The 18,598-nt window shown below is 66.3% G+C and overlaps 6 protein-coding genes across 6 annotated transcripts; 3 read left to right on the plus strand and 3 right to left on the minus strand.

The window, feature by feature from the left end:
* Positions 1 to 978: 978 nt before the first annotated feature.
* Positions 979 to 6,233, minus strand: EMIHUDRAFT_451041 (hypothetical protein; the record flags this gene model as incomplete). The annotated part of the gene is made up of 17 exons (XM_005772364.1): positions 979 to 1,363; positions 1,464 to 1,592; positions 1,797 to 1,937; positions 2,009 to 2,137; positions 2,677 to 2,745; positions 2,832 to 3,020; positions 3,203 to 3,295; positions 3,479 to 3,613; positions 3,908 to 4,087; positions 4,160 to 4,207; positions 4,436 to 4,543; positions 4,613 to 4,786; positions 5,017 to 5,162; positions 5,195 to 5,264; positions 5,489 to 5,599; positions 5,677 to 6,019; positions 6,085 to 6,233. The coding sequence occupies 17 exons, from the start codon at positions 6,231 to 6,233 to the stop codon at positions 1,316 to 1,318; spliced, it is 2,262 nt and encodes a 753-aa protein (XP_005772421.1). The 3' UTR covers positions 979 to 1,315.
* A 1,188-nt stretch (positions 6,234 to 7,421) lies between these two features.
* EMIHUDRAFT_102015 (hypothetical protein) lies at positions 7,422 to 8,432 on the minus strand (the record flags this gene model as incomplete). Its single annotated transcript, XM_005772365.1, has 3 exons — positions 7,422 to 7,700; positions 7,874 to 7,986; positions 8,213 to 8,432. 3 exons carry the CDS (start codon positions 8,430 to 8,432, stop codon positions 7,422 to 7,424), a joined length of 612 nt encoding a protein of 203 aa, XP_005772422.1.
* Positions 8,433 to 9,033: 601 nt separating this feature from the next.
* EMIHUDRAFT_208747 (hypothetical protein) lies at positions 9,034 to 11,134 on the plus strand (the record flags this gene model as incomplete). Its single annotated transcript, XM_005772366.1, has 6 exons — positions 9,034 to 9,246; positions 9,445 to 9,502; positions 9,689 to 9,834; positions 9,963 to 10,359; positions 10,445 to 10,773; positions 10,931 to 11,134. 6 exons carry the CDS (start codon positions 9,034 to 9,036, stop codon positions 11,132 to 11,134), a joined length of 1,347 nt encoding a protein of 448 aa, XP_005772423.1.
* An 852-nt stretch (positions 11,135 to 11,986) lies between these two features.
* EMIHUDRAFT_208749 (hypothetical protein) lies at positions 11,987 to 12,794 on the minus strand (the record flags this gene model as incomplete). The annotated part of the gene is made up of 3 exons (XM_005772367.1): positions 11,987 to 12,259; positions 12,371 to 12,433; positions 12,579 to 12,794. The coding sequence occupies 3 exons, from the start codon at positions 12,792 to 12,794 to the stop codon at positions 11,987 to 11,989; spliced, it is 552 nt and encodes a 183-aa protein (XP_005772424.1).
* A 1,196-nt stretch (positions 12,795 to 13,990) lies between these two features.
* Positions 13,991 to 15,467, plus strand: EMIHUDRAFT_208750 (hypothetical protein; the record flags this gene model as incomplete). The annotated part of the gene is made up of 2 exons (XM_005772368.1): positions 13,991 to 15,210; positions 15,281 to 15,467. 2 exons carry the CDS (start codon positions 13,991 to 13,993, stop codon positions 15,465 to 15,467), a joined length of 1,407 nt encoding a protein of 468 aa, XP_005772425.1.
* A 720-nt stretch (positions 15,468 to 16,187) lies between these two features.
* On the plus strand, positions 16,188 to 16,659 carry EMIHUDRAFT_355246 (hypothetical protein; the record flags this gene model as incomplete). The annotated part of the gene is given in 2 exon segments (XM_005772369.1): positions 16,188 to 16,614; positions 16,628 to 16,659. Coding segments are annotated over 2 exon segments (226 nt in total), but the record flags the coding sequence as incomplete, so codon positions are not given.
* Between the last annotated feature and the right edge of the window lie 1,939 nt (positions 16,660 to 18,598).

Here is an 18,598-nt window from a genome sequence, read left to right on the forward strand (position 1 = left end):
CCGCCGCCACCGTCTCCCTTGGCGCTGCGTCGCCGTCGCCGCCGCACCGCCTCAACCTCGCCCTACCCTCGCTCTGCAGTGGTACCTCGGCGTGTTCCTCGTCCTCTCGATCCTCGGCATCCTCAGCTTCGTCCCAAACTTCGGCAACACCGGCTACCTCTTCGTCATGGACGAGGCTGTCGACGAGGCCAACAAGTACTGCGCGGGCGACGTCAAGTATCTGACCATCGACGACGTGCTCGGGCTCGACCGCGGTCAAGACACTTGCCCCCAGGCGTGCAAGTGCGACGGCAAGCCGTGCGACTTTGACGAGATCTCCACCCTCTGGGAGGCTGAGGCCGGGTTCGGGTTCGCACTCCTCGTCCTCACGATCCTCACGTACGCCGTGGCCTTCACCGGAGCCCTCCAAGAGTCGCCGGCTCTGCTCAAGCCCTTCGTCTACATCATGCCTGCGCTGATGGGTCTGGGGCTCATCACTGGCATCCTGGCCGCCGTCGCCGCCCCAGACATGTTGATTTCATAGATGAGGCGGCGCTCGTCCCCGTCGCAGAGTGAGCGGGCGTCCTCGTCAACAGGCCCTTCTCGTTCAGTGGGCGGGTTCCACAGTCTCTCCCCCTCCCCCTCCCCCCCTCTCGCCCCCGCCCATACCGGACGCCTCTCTCGCGCCAGCCGCTCGCCGCCATGCCGCCGCCGCCCCCCCCGTCGCATCCGCCAGTCATGAGCCATTTATGCCACGTTGTTAGAGATCCGCGCCTGGCCCTTGCCCTCACCCCCGTCGCCCGCCGTCGACCCGCCACTACGAGCACCCCTCCCATCTCCCACCCTCCCTTTCGGTGTATGAATATCCTCGAAGCGTTTGGGTTTGCTACCGCGCATAGCGATGTGCCTTGTGAGGCCCTGTGTGGCAGTGCGTGCGCCTGTGAGTGGCTAGCTAGGCATGCTGAGTGCGTCTAGCGAGAGATCCGATGTCTCGAGTTCTCTAGGTATGACAGCCGGTGTATTTTCCACCCACAAACACATGCAAGAGTGTAATATGGGCGCACACAGTCACAGAGTCTCTCTCTCGCGCTCATCCTCCAGGGGCGCCTCGTGCCTTTGCCCCAACCCTGTACTGGGGTTGCACAACCGAACCCGCTCTCCCGACTCTGTCGGGCCCCGGACGCGGCCCTCCGCACAATGACACAAGCCGGAGGGGTGAGTAACGTACTGCGGAGTGCGCATGACGGCGAGTACTCCTCGCTCGGGCGGCGGCGGTGCTGGTGCCGACCCTCCGTCCGCCTCTCGGGCCGCTGCGGCGTGGAGAGGCTCACGCTCGTCATGCCCCGGCCGGCAGCGGCTCGACGGCATCGAGGTCGAGGGTCACCTGCGAAGGGGGGCGTGGGGCGTGGGGCGTGGGGCGTGGGGCGTGTGGAGCGGGGGCGGTTGTGGGCGAGGCGGAGGACGGTCGCGGGGCGGCGCATCACCGTGTTCGAGCCCTGCAGCTTTCGGTCGCGGTAGATGCCGACGAGGCCCTGCGCCTTCTCGTAAAAGTTGTCCTTGAGCGAGATGACGACGAACTGGAGCTTGCCCTCGTCGGCGCGCGCGCGGATGAACTGAGGCGCGGGCGGCGGTCCAGACTCGGGCGGTGGGAGAGGGCTAGCCGGGGGGGGGGGGGGGGACGGCTGGGCATCTCCACGCGATCCTCCGAGCGCCTCGAGCCCTCCGCGGCATCGAAATCGCAAGCAACGGCCGGCCCACGCGACGGGCGGGGGGAAGGGGGAGGGGGGGAGGGAGGGGGGGGGAGGGGGCACGCGGGCCTTTGCGACGCTTGTCACGTTGACGTTGTCGAGCGCAGCGTCAATCTCGTCCATCACGAAGAAGGGTGACGGGCGGTAGTCGTGCATCGCAAACAGCAGCGCCAGCGCCGCCAGCGTGCGCTCGCCGCCGGAGAGTTGCTCCTGTTCACAGCTGCAGGTGTGAAGAGACGCTGTTCACAGCTCCTTGAGCGCTCGCCGCCGGAGAGCTGCTCCATGTCGCGGAAGCGCTTGGCGGGCGGCATGGCGGTGAACTTGATGCCGTGCAAGTACGGCTCGGACGGGTCCTCGAGCGAGAGGAAGGCGGTGCCGCCCAGAGGCACGCCCTCGACCTTGGTCAGCTCCTGCGCACGCGGCAGGAGGAGGGGGCCGTGAGGGGTACCACTGACTGGAGGCCGGGCCGTCGCTGCACGGCCTGCGGGCCTCTCCCCTCGGCCGGATCCTCGGCTGTCTCTCGGCTGTCTCTCGGCTGGGTCTCGGCTGTCTCTCGGCTGGCTCTCGGCTGGGTCTCGGCTGTCTCTCGGCTGTCTCTCGGCTGTCTCTCGGCTGTCTCTCGGCTGGGTCTCGGCTGGGTCTCGGCTGGGTCTCGGCTGGCTCTCGGCTGTCTCTCGGCTGGGTCTCGGCTGTCTCTCGGCTGCCTCTCGGCTGTCTCTCGGCTGTCTCTCGGCTGCCTCTCGGCTGCCTCTCGGCTGTCTCTCGGCTGTCTCTCGGCTGTCTCTCGGCTGGGTCTCGGCTGGGTCTCGGCTGGGTCTCGGCTGGGTCTCGGCTGGGTCTCGGCTGGGTCTCGGCTGGGTCTCGGCTGTCTCTCGGCTGTCTCTCGGCTGTCTCTCGGCTGTCTCTCGGCTGGGTCTCGGCTGGGTCTCGGCTGGGTCTAGGTCGGCTCCTTGTAGATGTCGTCGATCACCTTGGAGACGTGCGAGAAGCACGACATGAAGCGCTCCACCCGCTGTGCCTGAGGGGACGCGGGCGGGACATGTCGCGGACGTGTCCCGCGAGAGCGGGCGCATGCCGTGCTCCGCTCGGCCCCGGCGCCTGCACGGCGGAGAAGCGCTGCGAGACGGTCCGCGCAGCAGACCGCGACGTGTCCCACTCGCCCTCGACGGCGTGCAGCCGCTCCTGCACCTCCTCGAACTGCTCGATCGCCTTCATGTTCGGCGCCATCCCCTCGACCTCGCCAGTCACACGCAGCAGCTCCGCCGCCGCCCCCGTCTCGTCGAGCTGGGCCGCCTAGGGACACGTCTCGGACATGTCACGGACATGTCTCGGACATGACGCCCCCGTCTCGTCGAGCTGGGCCGCCTAGGGACACGTCTCGGACATGTCACGGACATGTCTCGGACATGTCTCGGACATGACGCCCCCGTCTCGTCGAGCTGGGCCGCCTCCCCCGCCAGCGAAGAGAAGTCGACCCGCAGCGCCTCCTCCTGCTCCTCCCCGGCTGGCTCCGCCTGCGCGCCGCCCTCGATCGTCCCCGTCCCAACCAGGCCCGTTGGCGAAAACGACTCGCTCACAAGCAAGTCTGCCCTCGAGGGGCCCGCCGCAGCCGCCGCCGGCGCGGCCGCCTCCCGCTGCGCGCCGCGCCTCCGCTTGCCGCCGCCGCCTCCCCCGCCGCCGCTGCCCGACTGGCGCGCGGGCGGCTGCGGCGCCTCCGGCTCCTCGTCGGGCGCGAGGACGGGGAGCCGCACCTCTTGCAGGCGCGCGGTCTGGAAGGTGCGCTGCCGCGAGGAGCGGAGCTGCTGGATGTCCGTCTCGAGCTGCGCCTGCCGCGCCTGCAGCCGCGCCCGCTCGTCGGAGAGGGACTTGAGCTCCTTCTTGAGCTTCTTCGTCTCGGCCGCCTTGCGAGGGGGGGGGGGGGGCGGTGGTGTGTGTGTGTGTGTGTGTGTGTGTGTGTGTGTGTGTGTGTGTGTGTGTGTGTGTGTGTGTGTGTGTGTGTGTGTGTGAGGGCGTGTGTGTGGGGGGGGGGGGGCAGTGCCCCTGTAGCAGTGGTGAGCGGCGCGGTCGCGAGTGGAGCGGTGGAGGGGAGCAGCGCAGCGCGTGGAGAGAGGCGGCGTGGAGAAGAGACAGCGGGGACAAAGAGGGGGGGCGGCGGCGGGGCGGGCGGCGAAAGGGAGGACTCTCGCCTTGGCGTCCTGCTCCTCCTTGGCTGCGGCGAGCTCGGCCTCGGTCGTCGCCGCCTGCGCACGCAGCGTCTCGCTCTTCTCCTCGATCTTGGCCTGCTCGGCCCGCTTGGCCTTGAGCTTGGCGTCGTCCGCGGCGATGGCGGCGCGCAGCTTCTCGATGGCGCGCGGCAAGTCCTGTGGACATGTCCGGGACATGTCCGGGACGCGTCACACGACTCGGCCTCTGTGGGCTCTTAGCGGCGGCTCCTTGCGCTGCTCGAACTGCAGCCGCGAGTTGAGCTTGTCGTACTGCGCCTGCAGCTCGAGAGGAGTGAGTGAGTGAGTGAGTGAATGAGTGAGTGAGTGAATGAGTGAGTGAGTGAGTGAGTGAGTGAGTGAGTGAATGAGTGAGTGAGTGAGTGAGTGAATGAGTGAGTGAGTGAGTGAGTGAGTGAGTGAGTGAGTGAGTGAGTGAATGAGTGAGTGAGTGAGTGAGTGAGTGAGTGAGTGAGTGAGTGAGTGAACGAGCTTGTCGTGCTGCGCCTGCAGCTCGAGCACCCTCCCCTCCTTCTGCTGCTCCTCGACGAGCTGGCGCTGCTCGTACTCGCGCACAGACGACAGGTTGAGCGACTTGGAGAAGTCGGCGAAGACCGCGTCCTCCACCGCGTTCGCCTTTGTGAGATGTGGGGAGATGTGGGGAGATGTGGGGAGATAGAAGACCGCGTCCTCCACCGCGTTCGCCTTTGTGGTCAGCGCGTCCACCTCCTTCTGCCGCGAGTCGCGCTTCTTCTCGAGCGAGCGCAGCTCCGCCTCGGCCGCCTTTGCGGCGGCGGCGAGGTCGGCGAGCTCCTTCTTGATCTTCTTCTCCTTGCTGCTGGTCAGCTGCAGGTCCGCCTGCGTTCACCGGCCGAGGAGAGCACCCTTGAGCAACGCACGCCCCTCCCTCGCTGCGGGCCGACTACACGCCTCCGCCTCTGCGCTCTGCAGCGCGCCGCGCGTCTGCTCGAGCTTGTGCTGCAGCGCGGCCTCCGCCTGGCGCAAAGAGCAGCCAGGATGACCCGAGATCGGCCGAGATCGAGCGGGCTGCTGCGGCGCGGCCGCGGCGCCTCCTCGCCCGCGTGCACGGTGCCGAGCGACGCGAGCTCTCGCTGCGCCTCCTCCGCCCTCGCCTTGAGCAGCTGGTGCTCCTTCTCGTTCCACTTGTTTGCGCGCTTGGCGTCCTGGTGGCTGGCGCCGCCCGTCATCAGGCCCGCCTTGTTGATGAGCGTGCCTAGGCTCCACCTCGGCGTCCTCTGGGGCGACCTCCCAGGGGCCTGCCGCCTTGTCGACGGGGCGTGCCGTCGAGGGTGACGACCTTGTACCGCTCGCCTGTCTGCGAGTGGTAGGCGAGCTGCCGCGCCTGTGGGACGGGGGGGGCGGGGGGGGGGTAGGGGGGGGGTGGGAGGGGCGAAGTGCAGCCTCGGCCGGGAGCGGGGAAGGGAGGCGGGGGGGGGCGGCTTGTGGCTGCGCAGCCTCGTCCAGCGTGTCGCACTATCTCCCCACATCTCCCCACATCTCCCCCTATCTCGCAGCCTCGTCGAGCGTGTCGCACACGACCGTGTCGCCGACCGCGTACTGCACCGCCGGCGCAAACTTGTCAGAGACGGAGATGACGTCGAGGATCGGCCGCTTGGTCCCGCCGAGCCGGCGCAGCCGCTCGGGGATCGCCTAGTACCATACCTCCAGCGTACCGAACCCAGTGTGGGTTCAGGTACTGAGGGCGGTGCGGTGGGGATCGCCTTGACGCGGATGGAGTCGAGGGGGACGAAGGTCTCGGGCGCGCACTTTTGCGCCTTGAGGTACTTGATCCCCTCCTTGGCCACGCCCTCCTCCTCGACGACGATCGCATCCATCGCCTTGCCCATCGCGATCGTCACCGCGGCGTTGTACTTTCGGTGCGTCGTCTTGCACAAGTCGAACGTGCGGCCGAAGGTGCCCGGGATGAGCCGCTTGAGGTTGTCGAGCGCCTCGGCCGACTTTCGGTCGCGCTCGCTCTCGCGCTGCTCCGCCTTGGAGGAGGATAGCTGGGACGTCAGCCGCACGAGACTCTCGCGCAGCTCCGCCTGCCGCTCGCGCGACGTCGAGCCGCTCGTCCTCGCCGCCTGCAGCTCCTCCGTGAGTCGATTAATGAATTCACCAGCTAGCTAGCCAACTCACTCATTCCTCTCCGCTTCGCCGCCTGCAGCTCCTTCTCGCACTCGGCCGCCTCGGCCTTCAGCTTTGCGACCCGCTCGGCGAGGCCCTTCCTCCGCTCCTCGAAGCCGCCCAGCCGCCCCTCGAGCACGCCCCGCCTCGCCTTCATGAGGGAAGGGAGGTGCCGCATCTCAAGTGAGGTGACGCATCTCGGCGAGGGCCCTCGCAGAGGAGGGCGAGGAGGCACTCATTCGAGCAGCGATTCATTAAGTGGGGGGCCAAGTCAGGGAGGTTAATTCAGGGGGTGTGCGGCGCCGCGAGCTCGTCGAGCTTGGTGCGGCCCTGCATCAGCAGCAGCTCGTCCGAGCGCAGCTCGCGCGTCATCGCAGAGAGCTGCTCGTGCAGCGCCGCCGACTTTGCGCCCGCCTCCCCCTTGAGACGCGAGTACTCGTCGCGCTGCCGCTTGTTCATCTCGACCTCCCCGCGCGACTCCGCCTCCTGCTGCTCCGCCGTCGCGCGGGCGAGCGCGTCCGAGATGTCGGCGAGCTGCTTCTCGAGCCCCTTCTGCTGCTTGGTGGCCGCCTTGTGCGCCTCCTCGACCTTGTCGAGCGACTTGGCCTGCGCGGCGCGGGAGGGTGTGATGGAGGGCGTGATGGGAGGGTGTGGTGGAGGGTGTGATGGAGGGAGTGATGGGCGTGTTGGCCTGCGTGGCGCGCCGCCGGTCGACGTGCCTGATCTCCTCGCGCAGCTTGATCGCGCCGGGGTTCTGCTTCTCAACCTAGACTCGACTCTTCACAACAGTGAGGCCGACTTCAGAAACCGCGTGGCAGGGGTGCATGCGTCTCGACCTTCTGCAGCAGGGAGGCGTGCTGCCGCTCGAGGTCGACCGCGCGCCGCGCCAGCCGCGCGCGCTCCTTCAGTAGTGAATCAGAGAGTACTTAGCTGATTCACCAACTCCTTCATTCCTCTCCGCCAGCCGCGCGGCGCTCCTTCTCGCTCGCGCGCAGGGTCGCCTCGGCGGTGGCGTGCCTCTCGCTCTCCGCGTCGAGGGCGGCCGCCTCGGGGGAGGGGGAGGGGGGAGGGGGGGGGTTGAGAAGGGGGGGGAGGGGAGGGGGGGGGGGGGTTGATCTCCCCGTCTCTCCCCGCGTCTCCCCGCGTCTCGCCTCGGATCCGAGCTGCTCGCGCAGCGTCACGATCTCGTGCTCGATGCCGTACAGCTTCTGCAGGTACTGCAGCTGCTGCAGCTCGCGCTTCCGGCCGAGCAGCGCCTGGTACGCCTCCGCCTCCTCCTTCTGCCGCTTCATGATGGCACGCTCCTGCGCAAGCCCCAATTAATTAACTTAATTAATTGTAGTAATTAATTAAATAAATTAAAGTGACGCTCCTGCGCGAGCCCCTTCTTCTTCTGCTGGTTGAAGATCTGCTCCTCCTCGGCGCGCTTCTTCTCGGCGGCGAGTGCGTCGTACTCCTCCGTCAGCTCCTCGGAGCCCGAGATCTGCTCGAACAGCTTCGAGAGCTCCTTGGCAGACTTTTGCGCCAGCTCGGACACGTAGCCCTGGAAGACGAGGAACCCGTTGTGGGCCTTGGAGAGGACGCCGAACGTCTTGAGCTTCTCGTCGTACGCCTGCGCGCTGACCTGTTTGGGGAGGGTCGGAGAAGGTCGCAGGGAGAGAGGGGAAGGAGGGGAAGGAGGGGCGGAGAGCAGAGGGAGGAGAGCAGCGGAGAGCGGAGGGAGCGCAGGAGCGAGTGCGGCGCGCTGACCGTCTTGCCGATAGGAAGTGTCTAGGAAGTGTCTAGGAAGTGGCGGACCGTCTTGCCGTTGACCGAGTACTTTCCCACGCCCGCCGGGGTGATGCTCCGCGTGAAGCGCGTCTCCGCGCCGTCGCACGTGACGACCAGCGAGACGGAGGCACCTCGTTCGGCTGGGCGGGCAGGGAGGGCGGTGGGGGGAGGGGTGGGGAGGGCGGTGGGAGAGGGGTGGGGGAGGGCGGTGGGGGAGGGGTGGCGGTGGCGGTGGCGGTGGCGAGCGGCGGGGGCGTCGAGCGCGGCGACGATGCTGGCGGCGGCGAGGGGCGGCGGCGGCGGCAGGCGGCGGCGGCGGGTGGCGGCGGCGGCTGGGCGGCGGGGCATGCAGGGACGGCGGCGCACAGATGTCCTCGTCGGGGCTGTTGCGGTAGACCAGGTCCTTGAGCGTCTTGCCTCGCAGATCCGAGGAGGAGAGGCCCACAGTAAAGGCGATCATGTCCATCAGGTTGGACTTGCCTGCGCGAGGCGGGGGGCAGGCGTCGGCGCGATGCACGCAGCGGCGTCGCAGGCGCGCCGTTCGCACGCCTGAGCCGTTGGGCCCGACGACCGCGTTCATATCCATCAGTGGCCCCACGACCTGGCGGCCTGCGTACGACTTGAAGTTCTCGATCTGCAAAAGCGGCGGGAATGGCGGGAGCGGTCGGCGGCCGGCGCAGGCGCGAAAGGGGGGGGGGGAGGGGGGCTGGCGGGGACGGGCGGCGCGGCCTCAATCCGGTCGAGTCGGACAGCGCCCGCCTCGTTCGGGAAGGCCAGCGCATCGGGTGCCGCAGGCATCCCGGTTGATGGAGTTGGGGCTGCCTTCGCGGTTGGCGCGCAAGCGAGCGGCGACCGATTTTTTCTTTTTAAGTTGGCAAAAAGAACTTCGTTGCGCGAGGCTGCTGCTCGAAGGCGGCGCGAGCGTCGGGGCGACGACTGGTGGCGACGCTTCCGCGCTGTGTATATCGCGTGCCGAGACAAGTACACGTACACTGAGAGAGAGAAGACGCACACTGACAAAGTTCCCACAAAGTACCTTAGTACCTACACAAATCCGCATATCTAACTACACCAATCCGTATCTCTCTCCGAGGTTGGTCCTCCGCTCGGGATGAAAGATGGTGCTGCGTACGTCCTCAGTACCTGCAGAGTACATTCGCAGCACAGCCAGGCGATGATCCGGGGGGATGTTCGGCGCATTAGCATGCATCGTGATTGTGGAGCTCTGCGAACGGATTGGGCTCAACACACTCGTCTCCACCATGAAGAGCTGGCTGCAGAACCAGGGCTTCTCCAACGCCGACTCATCGTCTGTGCACCAGATCTTCACGCTGCTCTCGTTCTCGTGCTGCTTCCTGGGAGGCTGGCTCGCAGAGACCAAGTTTGGTCGATACAAGACGGTGCTCGGGTTTGCCATCATCTACGCGATCGGCTGCGCCCTCGCCGCTCTGGCGACGCGGCCCGGCGAGGAGAGCCCCTAGATGTTGAACATATCGCTGCACTGCCCCGGCCAGCGCCGCGGTACTGGAACCTGGGTCGCCGCGTCGAGGCTGCCGGAGGCTGGGCAAGGCGCTCTTCACCATGCCAGCTGCTTGTAGGAATCTGTCCCTCTCTTCCTCTTCGGTGTCCTGGTGCTCGTTGCGCTCGGCACGGGAGGTGCCCGACCCGTTTCGATAGCTCTCACTGCGCCGCGCGGCCGCCTTCGCTGCAGTCTAATTTCGTCACCCCGTAGCTGAACCGATGCGTGTGTGATGCCACGGCGTCTGGAATGCCCCGTCCCACAGTTTCGTCACCCCAAGCGCTCTGAGCAGCGTGCTCACTTGGGACTGGCGTGGTGCGCAGGCATCAAGCCCAACATCAGCCCGTTCGGCGCTGACCAGATCGACCCCGCCACCGAGGGCGCTGAGGCGCACAAGTCCTCCTTCTTCATGTACCTCTACCTCACCGTGAACGTCGGCTGCCTCGTCGCGTTTGGCTTCCTGGCCAACGTCGCCACCTCGGGCCCTGCCCACCTAGATGCCTGAGAGTACACGCGTGCAGTATGCACGAGTGTCGGGCTTCTCACATTCGATTCAGAATATGTGTGTCCCGTGCAGCACGGCATGGCTGCGTGGAGGGCTTTGCAGGCCGCTGCAGAACACTGGCTCCCTCTGCAGGCCTGCCCGGGTACATTGCGATCGAGGACGGCTTCTTCTTTTGCTACGTCCTCACCGCCGGCCTGATGGCGACGGCCGTGGCGGTCTTCTTTGCGGGCACGCCCATTTATCGCAAGGAGAGCTTCGAGTGCGCCTCGCGCCCCGTGCTCGGGCCCTTCTTTTCTCGGATCCTCGAAGGGCGAGGGACGGCCAAGGGCAAGATCTCGCTGCTGGGCTGGGTGCTGCTGCCGACGATCATTGTGCTGTCGATCCTGCAGGTCTTCGTGCCGTGGCCCTTCCTGACCACCCTCAGCCTGGCGGCCGACTTGCTCTGCATCGGGTGCCTCTGCGTGGCCCACCGCGACAACTCGTGGCTCGGTGCGAGGACGCCTCCGACACACTTCCGACGCCCCTTTCCCTCTCGCCGCACACCGATTAACGTCCCCCGTTTTACTTGCGGCAGGCAAGCCCGACGCTGTGACAAGGTGCCTCGATATCGTGCCGGTGGTCGTCGTGGGCAACGTGACTTTCGACACACTCTACAACACAATGTTTTCCTACTTTTACGAGCAGGGGTGCCAGATGGACACACGCGTGGGGTCGGATGGTATGCAGCTCAACGCAGCCTTCTTCAACCTGGGCAGCTCCATCGCCGTCGTCTTCCTGACCCCCGTCATCGAGAAGGCGATGCGGAGCACGTCGGGCACCTTCAAGGTGATGTGCGGCATCTTCATGGGCGCGGCTTCACAATTGGTTGCGGCGGTCATCGAATACCACCGGCGCCAGGCCGAGGTGCTCCCGATCGGCTCCAACTGCGCGCCGCTCAAGCCAGGCAGCTTTCGTCAGATCCGCGCCGCCACCCGCAGTCCCCTGCCCGCAGCCTCCCCTCCTCCAGCCTCCCGTCCTCCAGCCAATTCTTTCCCTCTCCCCAGATGGCTCACACGTCGAGATGACCGCCATGAGCGCTTTTTGGATGGTCATCCCATATGCCATGATGGGGACGGGCGAGGTGCTGTGCAACCCCGTGCTGCAGTACATCGCCTACGATGGCGCCGACCCCGCGTACCGCTCGCTGATGCAGGCGCTGTGCCTCTTCGCCATGGGCGGCCCACCCAAGATGCGCAAGACTCTGTATCTCGCCACGTCTCCATAGGAATTCACTTGTGTCCCACGAAGACATGCTGCATCGATGCTGCCGGCTGCGCACGCCCCTGTTTGGCTGCACACGCCCGCCCTCGTCCCTCCGGCAGGCGGGCTGCCCAACGCGGTCTCCGCAGCGATGACGCAAGCGATGGCGGAGTGGACACCCAACAACTTGAACGACGGCAACCTGGTCGCGGTCTATCTGGTCAACGTTGCCTTCTGCCTCGTTGGCTCTGCCGTCTTCTACCTTGTCGGCGGCGCTAGGGGCGCCTCGCCAAGCGGTGACAAAAACAGCGGCGCTATTCGTGGCACTTTTACCGGCGACTACACCTTCGATGCGGGTAAGACGGGAGCGGAGAAGGGGTTGGTGTGAGACCCCAGTCCGTCAATATGTGGCGCCGTAGGAACGTATGCCGCCCGTAGGATCGTCGATAGGATCGTATGCGCTCGATGGTGACTACGTCGCTGATTGGTGTCTTGGTTCTACGTGCCGGTGATTGTCACAGCTTCCTGCGACGTGTGAGTGCCTGTGTGTATGTGTATCCATATGAAAACGGTGTTGTATGTACGACGCACCAAAGCTGGTGCACACAAGCGCTCACCTTTGGTCCACACACCTCACACGCGTGGGCGCACCCCGTGGGGACGGTCCCGCACACACATACCGCGCGCGTAGAGCGCGCACACACTCACACACACACCGCGAAGAACCCGTGGGGACGGTCCCGCACACACACACACCGCGCGCGTAGAGCGCGCGCACACACACCGCGCGAAGGGCGGTCAGAGAAGGCGATGCGGAGCACGTCGGGCACCTTCTATCAAGGTGATGAGGCAGTGGAACGCGTCCTTGGAAGCGACATCACCTCTTTGGTGCGACGCTCTGGCGGTGATTCGTGCCGGCCGGCGACTTCCGCCACACAAGCCGCCGCTTGCTAGCCTCGGCCGCCGCGTCCGCCGCCCAGTCGTGCAAGCAGCCCGGGCACGAGCGGAGCTGGCGAGGCAGCAACGCCGCACAACGTGGACACCGCTGCTTGGCAGGGTTGGCGGGGCGGGCGGCGGGGTGCGTCCGCTCGTGCCACGCCGCCGCCTGCTGCTGCTCTCGCGTGTGCGTCCTTGCTAAATTGGACGCCGCCTTTGCCGCGAGCAAGGCGAGCGCGGCGCCGCGCCCCGGCGCCTCTGCGCGAGGGGCGTCTGAGAAGCGCATCGAGCGGCCGCCCGCGGCGGTGGCTATTGGACGCGCCACTTGCCTTGCCCGCGCCGCCGACAACTTGAGGTCATCGAGGGCAGCCTTGCGCTTGTGCGCGGCCTGCGTCAGCAAGGCATGGTAGAGGCTCATGGCGGGGAACGGAGCTGACCTCTGGAGTCGAGTAACTCACCTCTTCCCGGCGGTGAGCTCGAGCCCGCGCGGCAGGGTTCGCTGGGCCGTGCCTGCTCGTATGCTCCAGCCGCACCTTGCGCGACGCCTCCGCCACGGCTGCCAGGGCCTCCTTTCGCCGCTGCACCTCCTGCACCTGCGCGGCATCGGCTTCCGGTCTCGGCGGCGGCGGCGCACCACAGTCGCCGCCTCTGATATCTTCGTAGACTGCGGCTGTGCGGACGGCTTCGTCGCGGTACCAGCACAGCCTGCCGCTGCCTCCTGTGCCGGAGGGCATCAGCGGGATGGCCATTGGCCAGGACGCACGACTGTGTGTAACCGTCGCGGCCACAGTTGCCAATACAAAGAAACAAAGACAAGCTCGCACAGCAGACAGGCTCGACACAGGTGCGGACTGGCGCGTGCTGGCACTATCACAGGCACACCACCGGAGCCAAGAATTTTACGACACCGGCGCACGCCTGCCCCAACCAAGAACCAGCGGGGCTAACTCAGTCTATACGTACACATGTTAAAAGCCAGGGGTGTGCGCAACAACCACAACCACATCGCGGCTCTAGCTCTCGCCCGCCTTTGAAGAGCAGCGATAACAGGTCTGTGAAGGCCTCCAGGGCTCGCACCTCAACCTCTCATAGACCAGCGCACAGCGCCATCTGACGTATTTTCTTCTCAACAACAAGGTCTGTGAATCGTGCAGTGCACTTGGAGTACTTGGAGTGCGACCGCCTTTTGCACTTTTTTGGCTTTTGCCCGCACTTGGAGCACTTGGAGTGCAGTCATTACCTCACATCCAGGGCCGGGGAGCTGAGAAGCGCACCCAGGTCCCAGCGGGCCGGATGATCGGGATCGGGTTGCGGGCAAGATAGCCCTAGCTTATTTACCTGTGAAGCGTCACATTTCGGGCCCGGGGTTGTGCGTGTATGTGAAACGTGAACACCGTCGCGCGTCGGTCCGGGGTTGTGTTTTTGCGTGAGGCGGGACATCGAGCAAGTGGTCCACACGCTAAGCGCAATGTTCAAACCGACCTCCTGTCGAGTGAGCTCAGGCAGGGGCTGTAAGGTAGTGAAAGACCTTCCCTGGGTCTGTCTCTCACACCCTCACTGTCGTCGCATGCGAGGTTCTTGTTTCTTATCACCCTACCGTGAACAGCGTTATGTGAACAGCGTTATGTGAACAGCGTCACAGATGCTCCGGCGTTCAATGCTGGCGATCTCGCTAACCCTGCTCGCGACGAGCGCCAAGCGTGCCGATGACCACCATCACCACCACCATCACCACCACCACACCACCACCACCACCAAGGCAAAAAGCGCCGTGATCGGCGCGAATGCCTCGCTTTTGCCAAAGCAGGTGAACGTCTCGCTCGTGCCTCGGGAGTGCCAAGAGTGGTTCTCAGCGCGAGGCAACCTCACCATCTGCCGGTGGTTCCCCACCACATGCGCTCGCTGCAAGGGCTCGGACGCGAGACGTGGCTTGAACGCCCTCCGCATGCAGCGCGCCATCCACGCCTGGGCGCTCCTGCCCGTTTGCGCAGCGCTGCTGTGCCTAGCCTCTTGGCGGTGGTGGCGCTCTCTCGACGGTGCAGAGCAGCAACCCGTCGATGGGCCGCAAACCGGATGGCCGCGGTTCACTGTCGAGCTGCTACAGCTCCACGTCGCCGCGCAGCTGACCCTCGAGGTTGGCGCGTTCCAGGCTCCCGAATCGTGCGCCATGCAGCTCCCAGAGTTTGTGTCAGGCGGGGGCACGCTGCGGACCCCGCTGTGGAATCACATATATACCAAGAGCAGCGCAAGGCTCGAAGCTGCTCGGAGGCTGCTTCTCGCGGCGTGGCTTTGCTTCCTCTGCCTCCCGCCGCGCTACCGCCGCGCGTCGACGTGCTGCTTCCTCGCCGGCGTGGCGCCGTACTCCATGCTCGCCGTGCTCAATCTGACGTCCGACATGTCGCATACCAACCAGCCGCTGAGTCTGTTTGTGGTGGCGGCGGCGCTGGCTATGCCTTTCCTCGGCGGCCGCGACGCCGCTGGCGACATCGCGGGGCGCTGGCTCACCCAGTTCCTCGCCCTCTGCGTGCTCGCCTCTGGCTACCTCGCGGCCGGGCTGTCAAAGATCCGATACGCTGGGGTCACAGCCGTGCTCAACGGGGACTGGCTCCACTTCGCTCTGACGGAGGGAACGTCCGGGATCCGACAGCGATCGCCGTGCCCGTGGCTCCTCGACCGCGTCATCGCGCTCGACCAGCACGTCCCGCTGCTCAGCTGGGGCGCGATGGCCTTTGAGCTCCTGCTGCCGGCGCTCGTGCTCGTCTTGCCGGCTCCCCTGCGGGCGAAATACTGCGGCTACGTCCACCTCGCATTCGTTGCCAGCGCGATCGGCTTCCACGCCTTCAACTTCGCCGTCCTCGGAGCCAACTTCATGAGCAACTGCGTGCTGCTCGGCGTGCTTGGCGCGGCCCTCCTTCCGCAGGTCAGAGCAGGGCTGCGCCAGTCTCTGGCGCCCGAAGACGCTGGCCGCAGGGAGGGCGCGTGCTCCGTAACCGTATCCAGTAGCCTTGCGTGGGCTGGGTCGCTGCTCACACTCCTCTGTCTCTTGGGCTGGGCTGCAAACAACGCCGACGCAGACAGCAAAAACGAAATCGGCGCGGCGCTCGGCCTCCCCAGACCGGTGCTTCACGGCATCGACCGCTTGTTCCCATTTTCAGTCTTTGCCATGTGCACGCGGCGCCCGAGTGGAAGGGAGACGGCACCACGCTGCTCACACGTCTCATTGTTGTGAGTGTAGGTACACAGAAAAACGGACTCGAAAATGGCCGAAGGGCCTCGCCGCCAGCCACGCGGTCCTGCTCGTGATCACAAGCCTGCAGCTCCTCTCTGCCGCCCTACAGCACTCCGGGCACTGCAAGCTAGTGTGGCGTCGGCGGGACGACCGGGAGGCTCGCTTGCTGCCGCAGACAGACACGCCTTCCTGAGCGATCACGCTCGGACTTACATCGGCTGCAGGGGGAGGCCGGCCGCGCAGTTGACCCTCCCTGAATAATGATGTTTGGCCTCCGCTGGAAGGAAGGGGGGGGGGGGGGGCGGGGGGGGGGGGGCACAAGTTGCCAGCAAAACCGGGGAGCGCGCCCAAACCCCAGGTCCCGGGGACTTGGAGCACTTGGAGGGCAGCAGTCGGAAACCCCCCATCCAGGGCCAGGGAGGTTTGGGTTTTTTCTTTTTTCAGTGCTGCCGCCCAGCCACCGATGCCTGGCGAGTAGAGACCACGCCTCACTTTTTCACAGGGGGGGATCCGCTGGAAAAAGGAGGCGTGTGACAAGTGGAGCGTTGGATCGCCGTCTTTCGGCGAGGATGGGTGTTGGAGCCCTCTTTGCTCAACATGCGGCCTGCTCTGCCGCCTCAACGAGACCGCCGCGCGCGCGCGCGCTCGGCATGCCTGCTGCTCGTCTGCCGACCTGGCCAGGCCGCGCGTGGCTGGCGCCAGCTCGTCATCGCAGCGGAGCACCGGAGGCGCGGTTTGCCCGCTGCTGGCTCTCGCCCCGCCGGCGGTTCCACGTGATGCTAGCAGTTGCTGGAGCCGAAACCAGCCGGAAATGTGCCTCCTCACAGCTCCTCATGGATCTGCGAAGAGAACCGTCAAGTCCAATCAAGTCCACAGCCGGTCCGGCTCGCCCCTCGGGGGCCTCGTTCAAGCGTGCTGTGTGAGTGTTGAGGTGATACGAGCGCGCGTGGGCGCGGCGCGAGTGCCGTTTTGGGTCTCTTTTATACCAGTGATGAAATATAAACCGACTTTACCACGCGCGCGCACGCGCGCCGCGCTCCTCGACTCTCTCGCACCCGCCCCGAGCCACGCCCCTCACGAGATAGGCGGCTGCGACCCTGATAGTGCGCAGCGGTGCCGCTGGCGTGCTCACCACACCCACCCATCATGCCTGCATCATTCCTGCACGCACTGCCCGGTCTGGCCGGGGCGTGGGGCGAGATCTGGCATGGCGGCGCGCTTGAATTGAGCGCCTTTGATCGTCTCGCGGCGACTGCTCGCAGGCCGGGCGGCCAGAAACTGTGCCGCTCAGCCATCCGCCGAAGCGAGCGCGCCGGCGGCGGTCCGCCGCCGGCGCGCTCGGCTCAGTGTCTTCAAGCCCGCCGCCGGTGGGGAGCTCCGCATGCCGCACGCCTGCTTTTCGCTGCGCATGCTCGAGCCCCTGGCGAGGGCTTGTGCTGTGAATAGCAGGCGTGGTCTCTACTCGCCAGCACCGATGCCCTCCGCCAACCAGCGCTTGGCCCCTGGGGCAGCCGAGTTCGCTCGGCTCCGTCAGGATTACCACGCGCTGCTCGAGCAGAGCACGAGCAGCCTGGCGGCGACGGAAGCGCTACTGGGTGCCGTGCGAACCCTGCTCGGCGACAAGAGGCGTGCGCCGCGAGCAGCAGACGTCTCTCCGGAGGGCCCGCCGCTGGATGCGCAGCGCGCAGCGGGCGAGTCGCCGCCGGGGGCAGGCTCCGCCTCTCCCGCTGTCCCCTCTCCCGCCGCCGCCTCTCCCGCTGGCGAGCTCTCCTCCTCGCCGCTCGTCGCGACCAACCTCGACGTCACTCGGCTGGCGGGCGGCGGCGCCTCCGCCTCGGCGGAGCTGCCACTCGACGACCCCATCGACGACGCAGGCACGCAGTGGGCCGAGACGCTTCGCGACGCACGCGACGAGCCGCCGACTCAGGCGCCGCTTCCGAGACCCTTCCGTTGATTGGCCCGCGTGAGAGAACACTGCGGTGGTCCGGCCGCCCAGGGCTCACGCCCTCCCCCATCCCCCCAGGACTCGGTGGAGGAGTTCAGCGAGTCGCAAGACGAGGGCGCCGGAGGAGGGCGCCCCGCGCCTCCCGCGCCTCCCGCGCCTCCCGCGCCACTGCCGCCGGCGGGCCGCGGGCGGGGCGGCGCGAGGGGCGGCGCGAAGCGGCGCGGAGGGCTCAGCCTCGACAGCGGCGTTCGCCGAACCAGGTTCATCCGAAACCCGCGCGAAGCCCCCCACGCCGGCCTCGCCTCCCGGCACGGCTCGCCGCCCCTGTCGCCACTCGGCCAACTCGGCCAGCCACTCGCACGCACGGCTGCAGCGCCGCAGGAGCAGCGGCGGCGGCCACGGGAGGCGTCGCCGCAGCCGTCGCCGCGGCCGTCGCCGCCGCAAGCGTCGCCGCCGCACCAGCCGTCGCCGCAGCAGTCGCCGCCGCTGGCGTCGCCACAGCCGCAGGGGATGGGGGAGGGACGGCGGGGTCACGTGCCGGTGGTGTGCGAGGTGGTGCGCAACCAGGCGGAGCGGGCGCGCATGCCGGCCCACTTCTGCGTCGAGTGCAACGCCTTCTTCGAGGCCGCAGGGTATGTCGGGCAGCACGCGGCGGCGGGACGGTCGCTGCACGGGTACTGCTCGCGACACCGCGCCGTGCACGAGCGGAGAGACACGCCGAACAGCTTCTGGGGCTGGTCGCAGTGAGCACACCCGCGCGCGCGAAACGAGCCCGGAGCGGCGCTCCCGGCCATTCAGAGGTCGAGAGCACGACACTGATACGTTACCATCTGTTTCTTCTCTATCGTATGTGTGTCAACGGAACAACGCGTGGCGCGGTGTCGTTAAATTGTGGCGCGTCTTCTTCACGCGTGGGGGGCATGCGCATGCAGTCCGGAAGTATTTGTGAAACTCGGAGACTGTGGGAAAGTCGTAGCATGGCAGCCGCGGGCGCGTGGGCCGTGCCCGTGGCCCCGGCGCGCGCAGCGCCGCAGGTTTGCCGCAGGGGGGGTGACCGGTTCGTATATGGTATATAGATATATTATAGATTGCAACGACAAAAACATCAAACTTTCAAAGTTCAAAAACAATGGTGTTGCTAAAACCTAAATCTCTCTCTCTCTACAGGTTGCAATGTATTGACTTTTTCTGCGAGGCCCGAGGCTGCTCGACACAAGCACAACAACAGATTTCGGGTCCCGGGTTGTGTTTTTGCGAAAGAGACACACAGGCTAGTGCCATTTTACTGTGGCACATATCGCGTTACAAAACCTTGATTTGACCATTTGCGCCATTTTGTCCCTCTCGGTGCCTTCCAGAGGCAGCTGCGACCCCGCCGA

The sequence above is a fragment of the Emiliania huxleyi genome (assembly GCF_000372725.1).
Source record: "Emiliania huxleyi CCMP1516 unplaced genomic scaffold EMIHUscaffold_36, whole genome shotgun sequence".
Classification (NCBI taxonomy): Eukaryota; Haptophyta; order Isochrysidales; family Noelaerhabdaceae; genus Emiliania; species Emiliania huxleyi.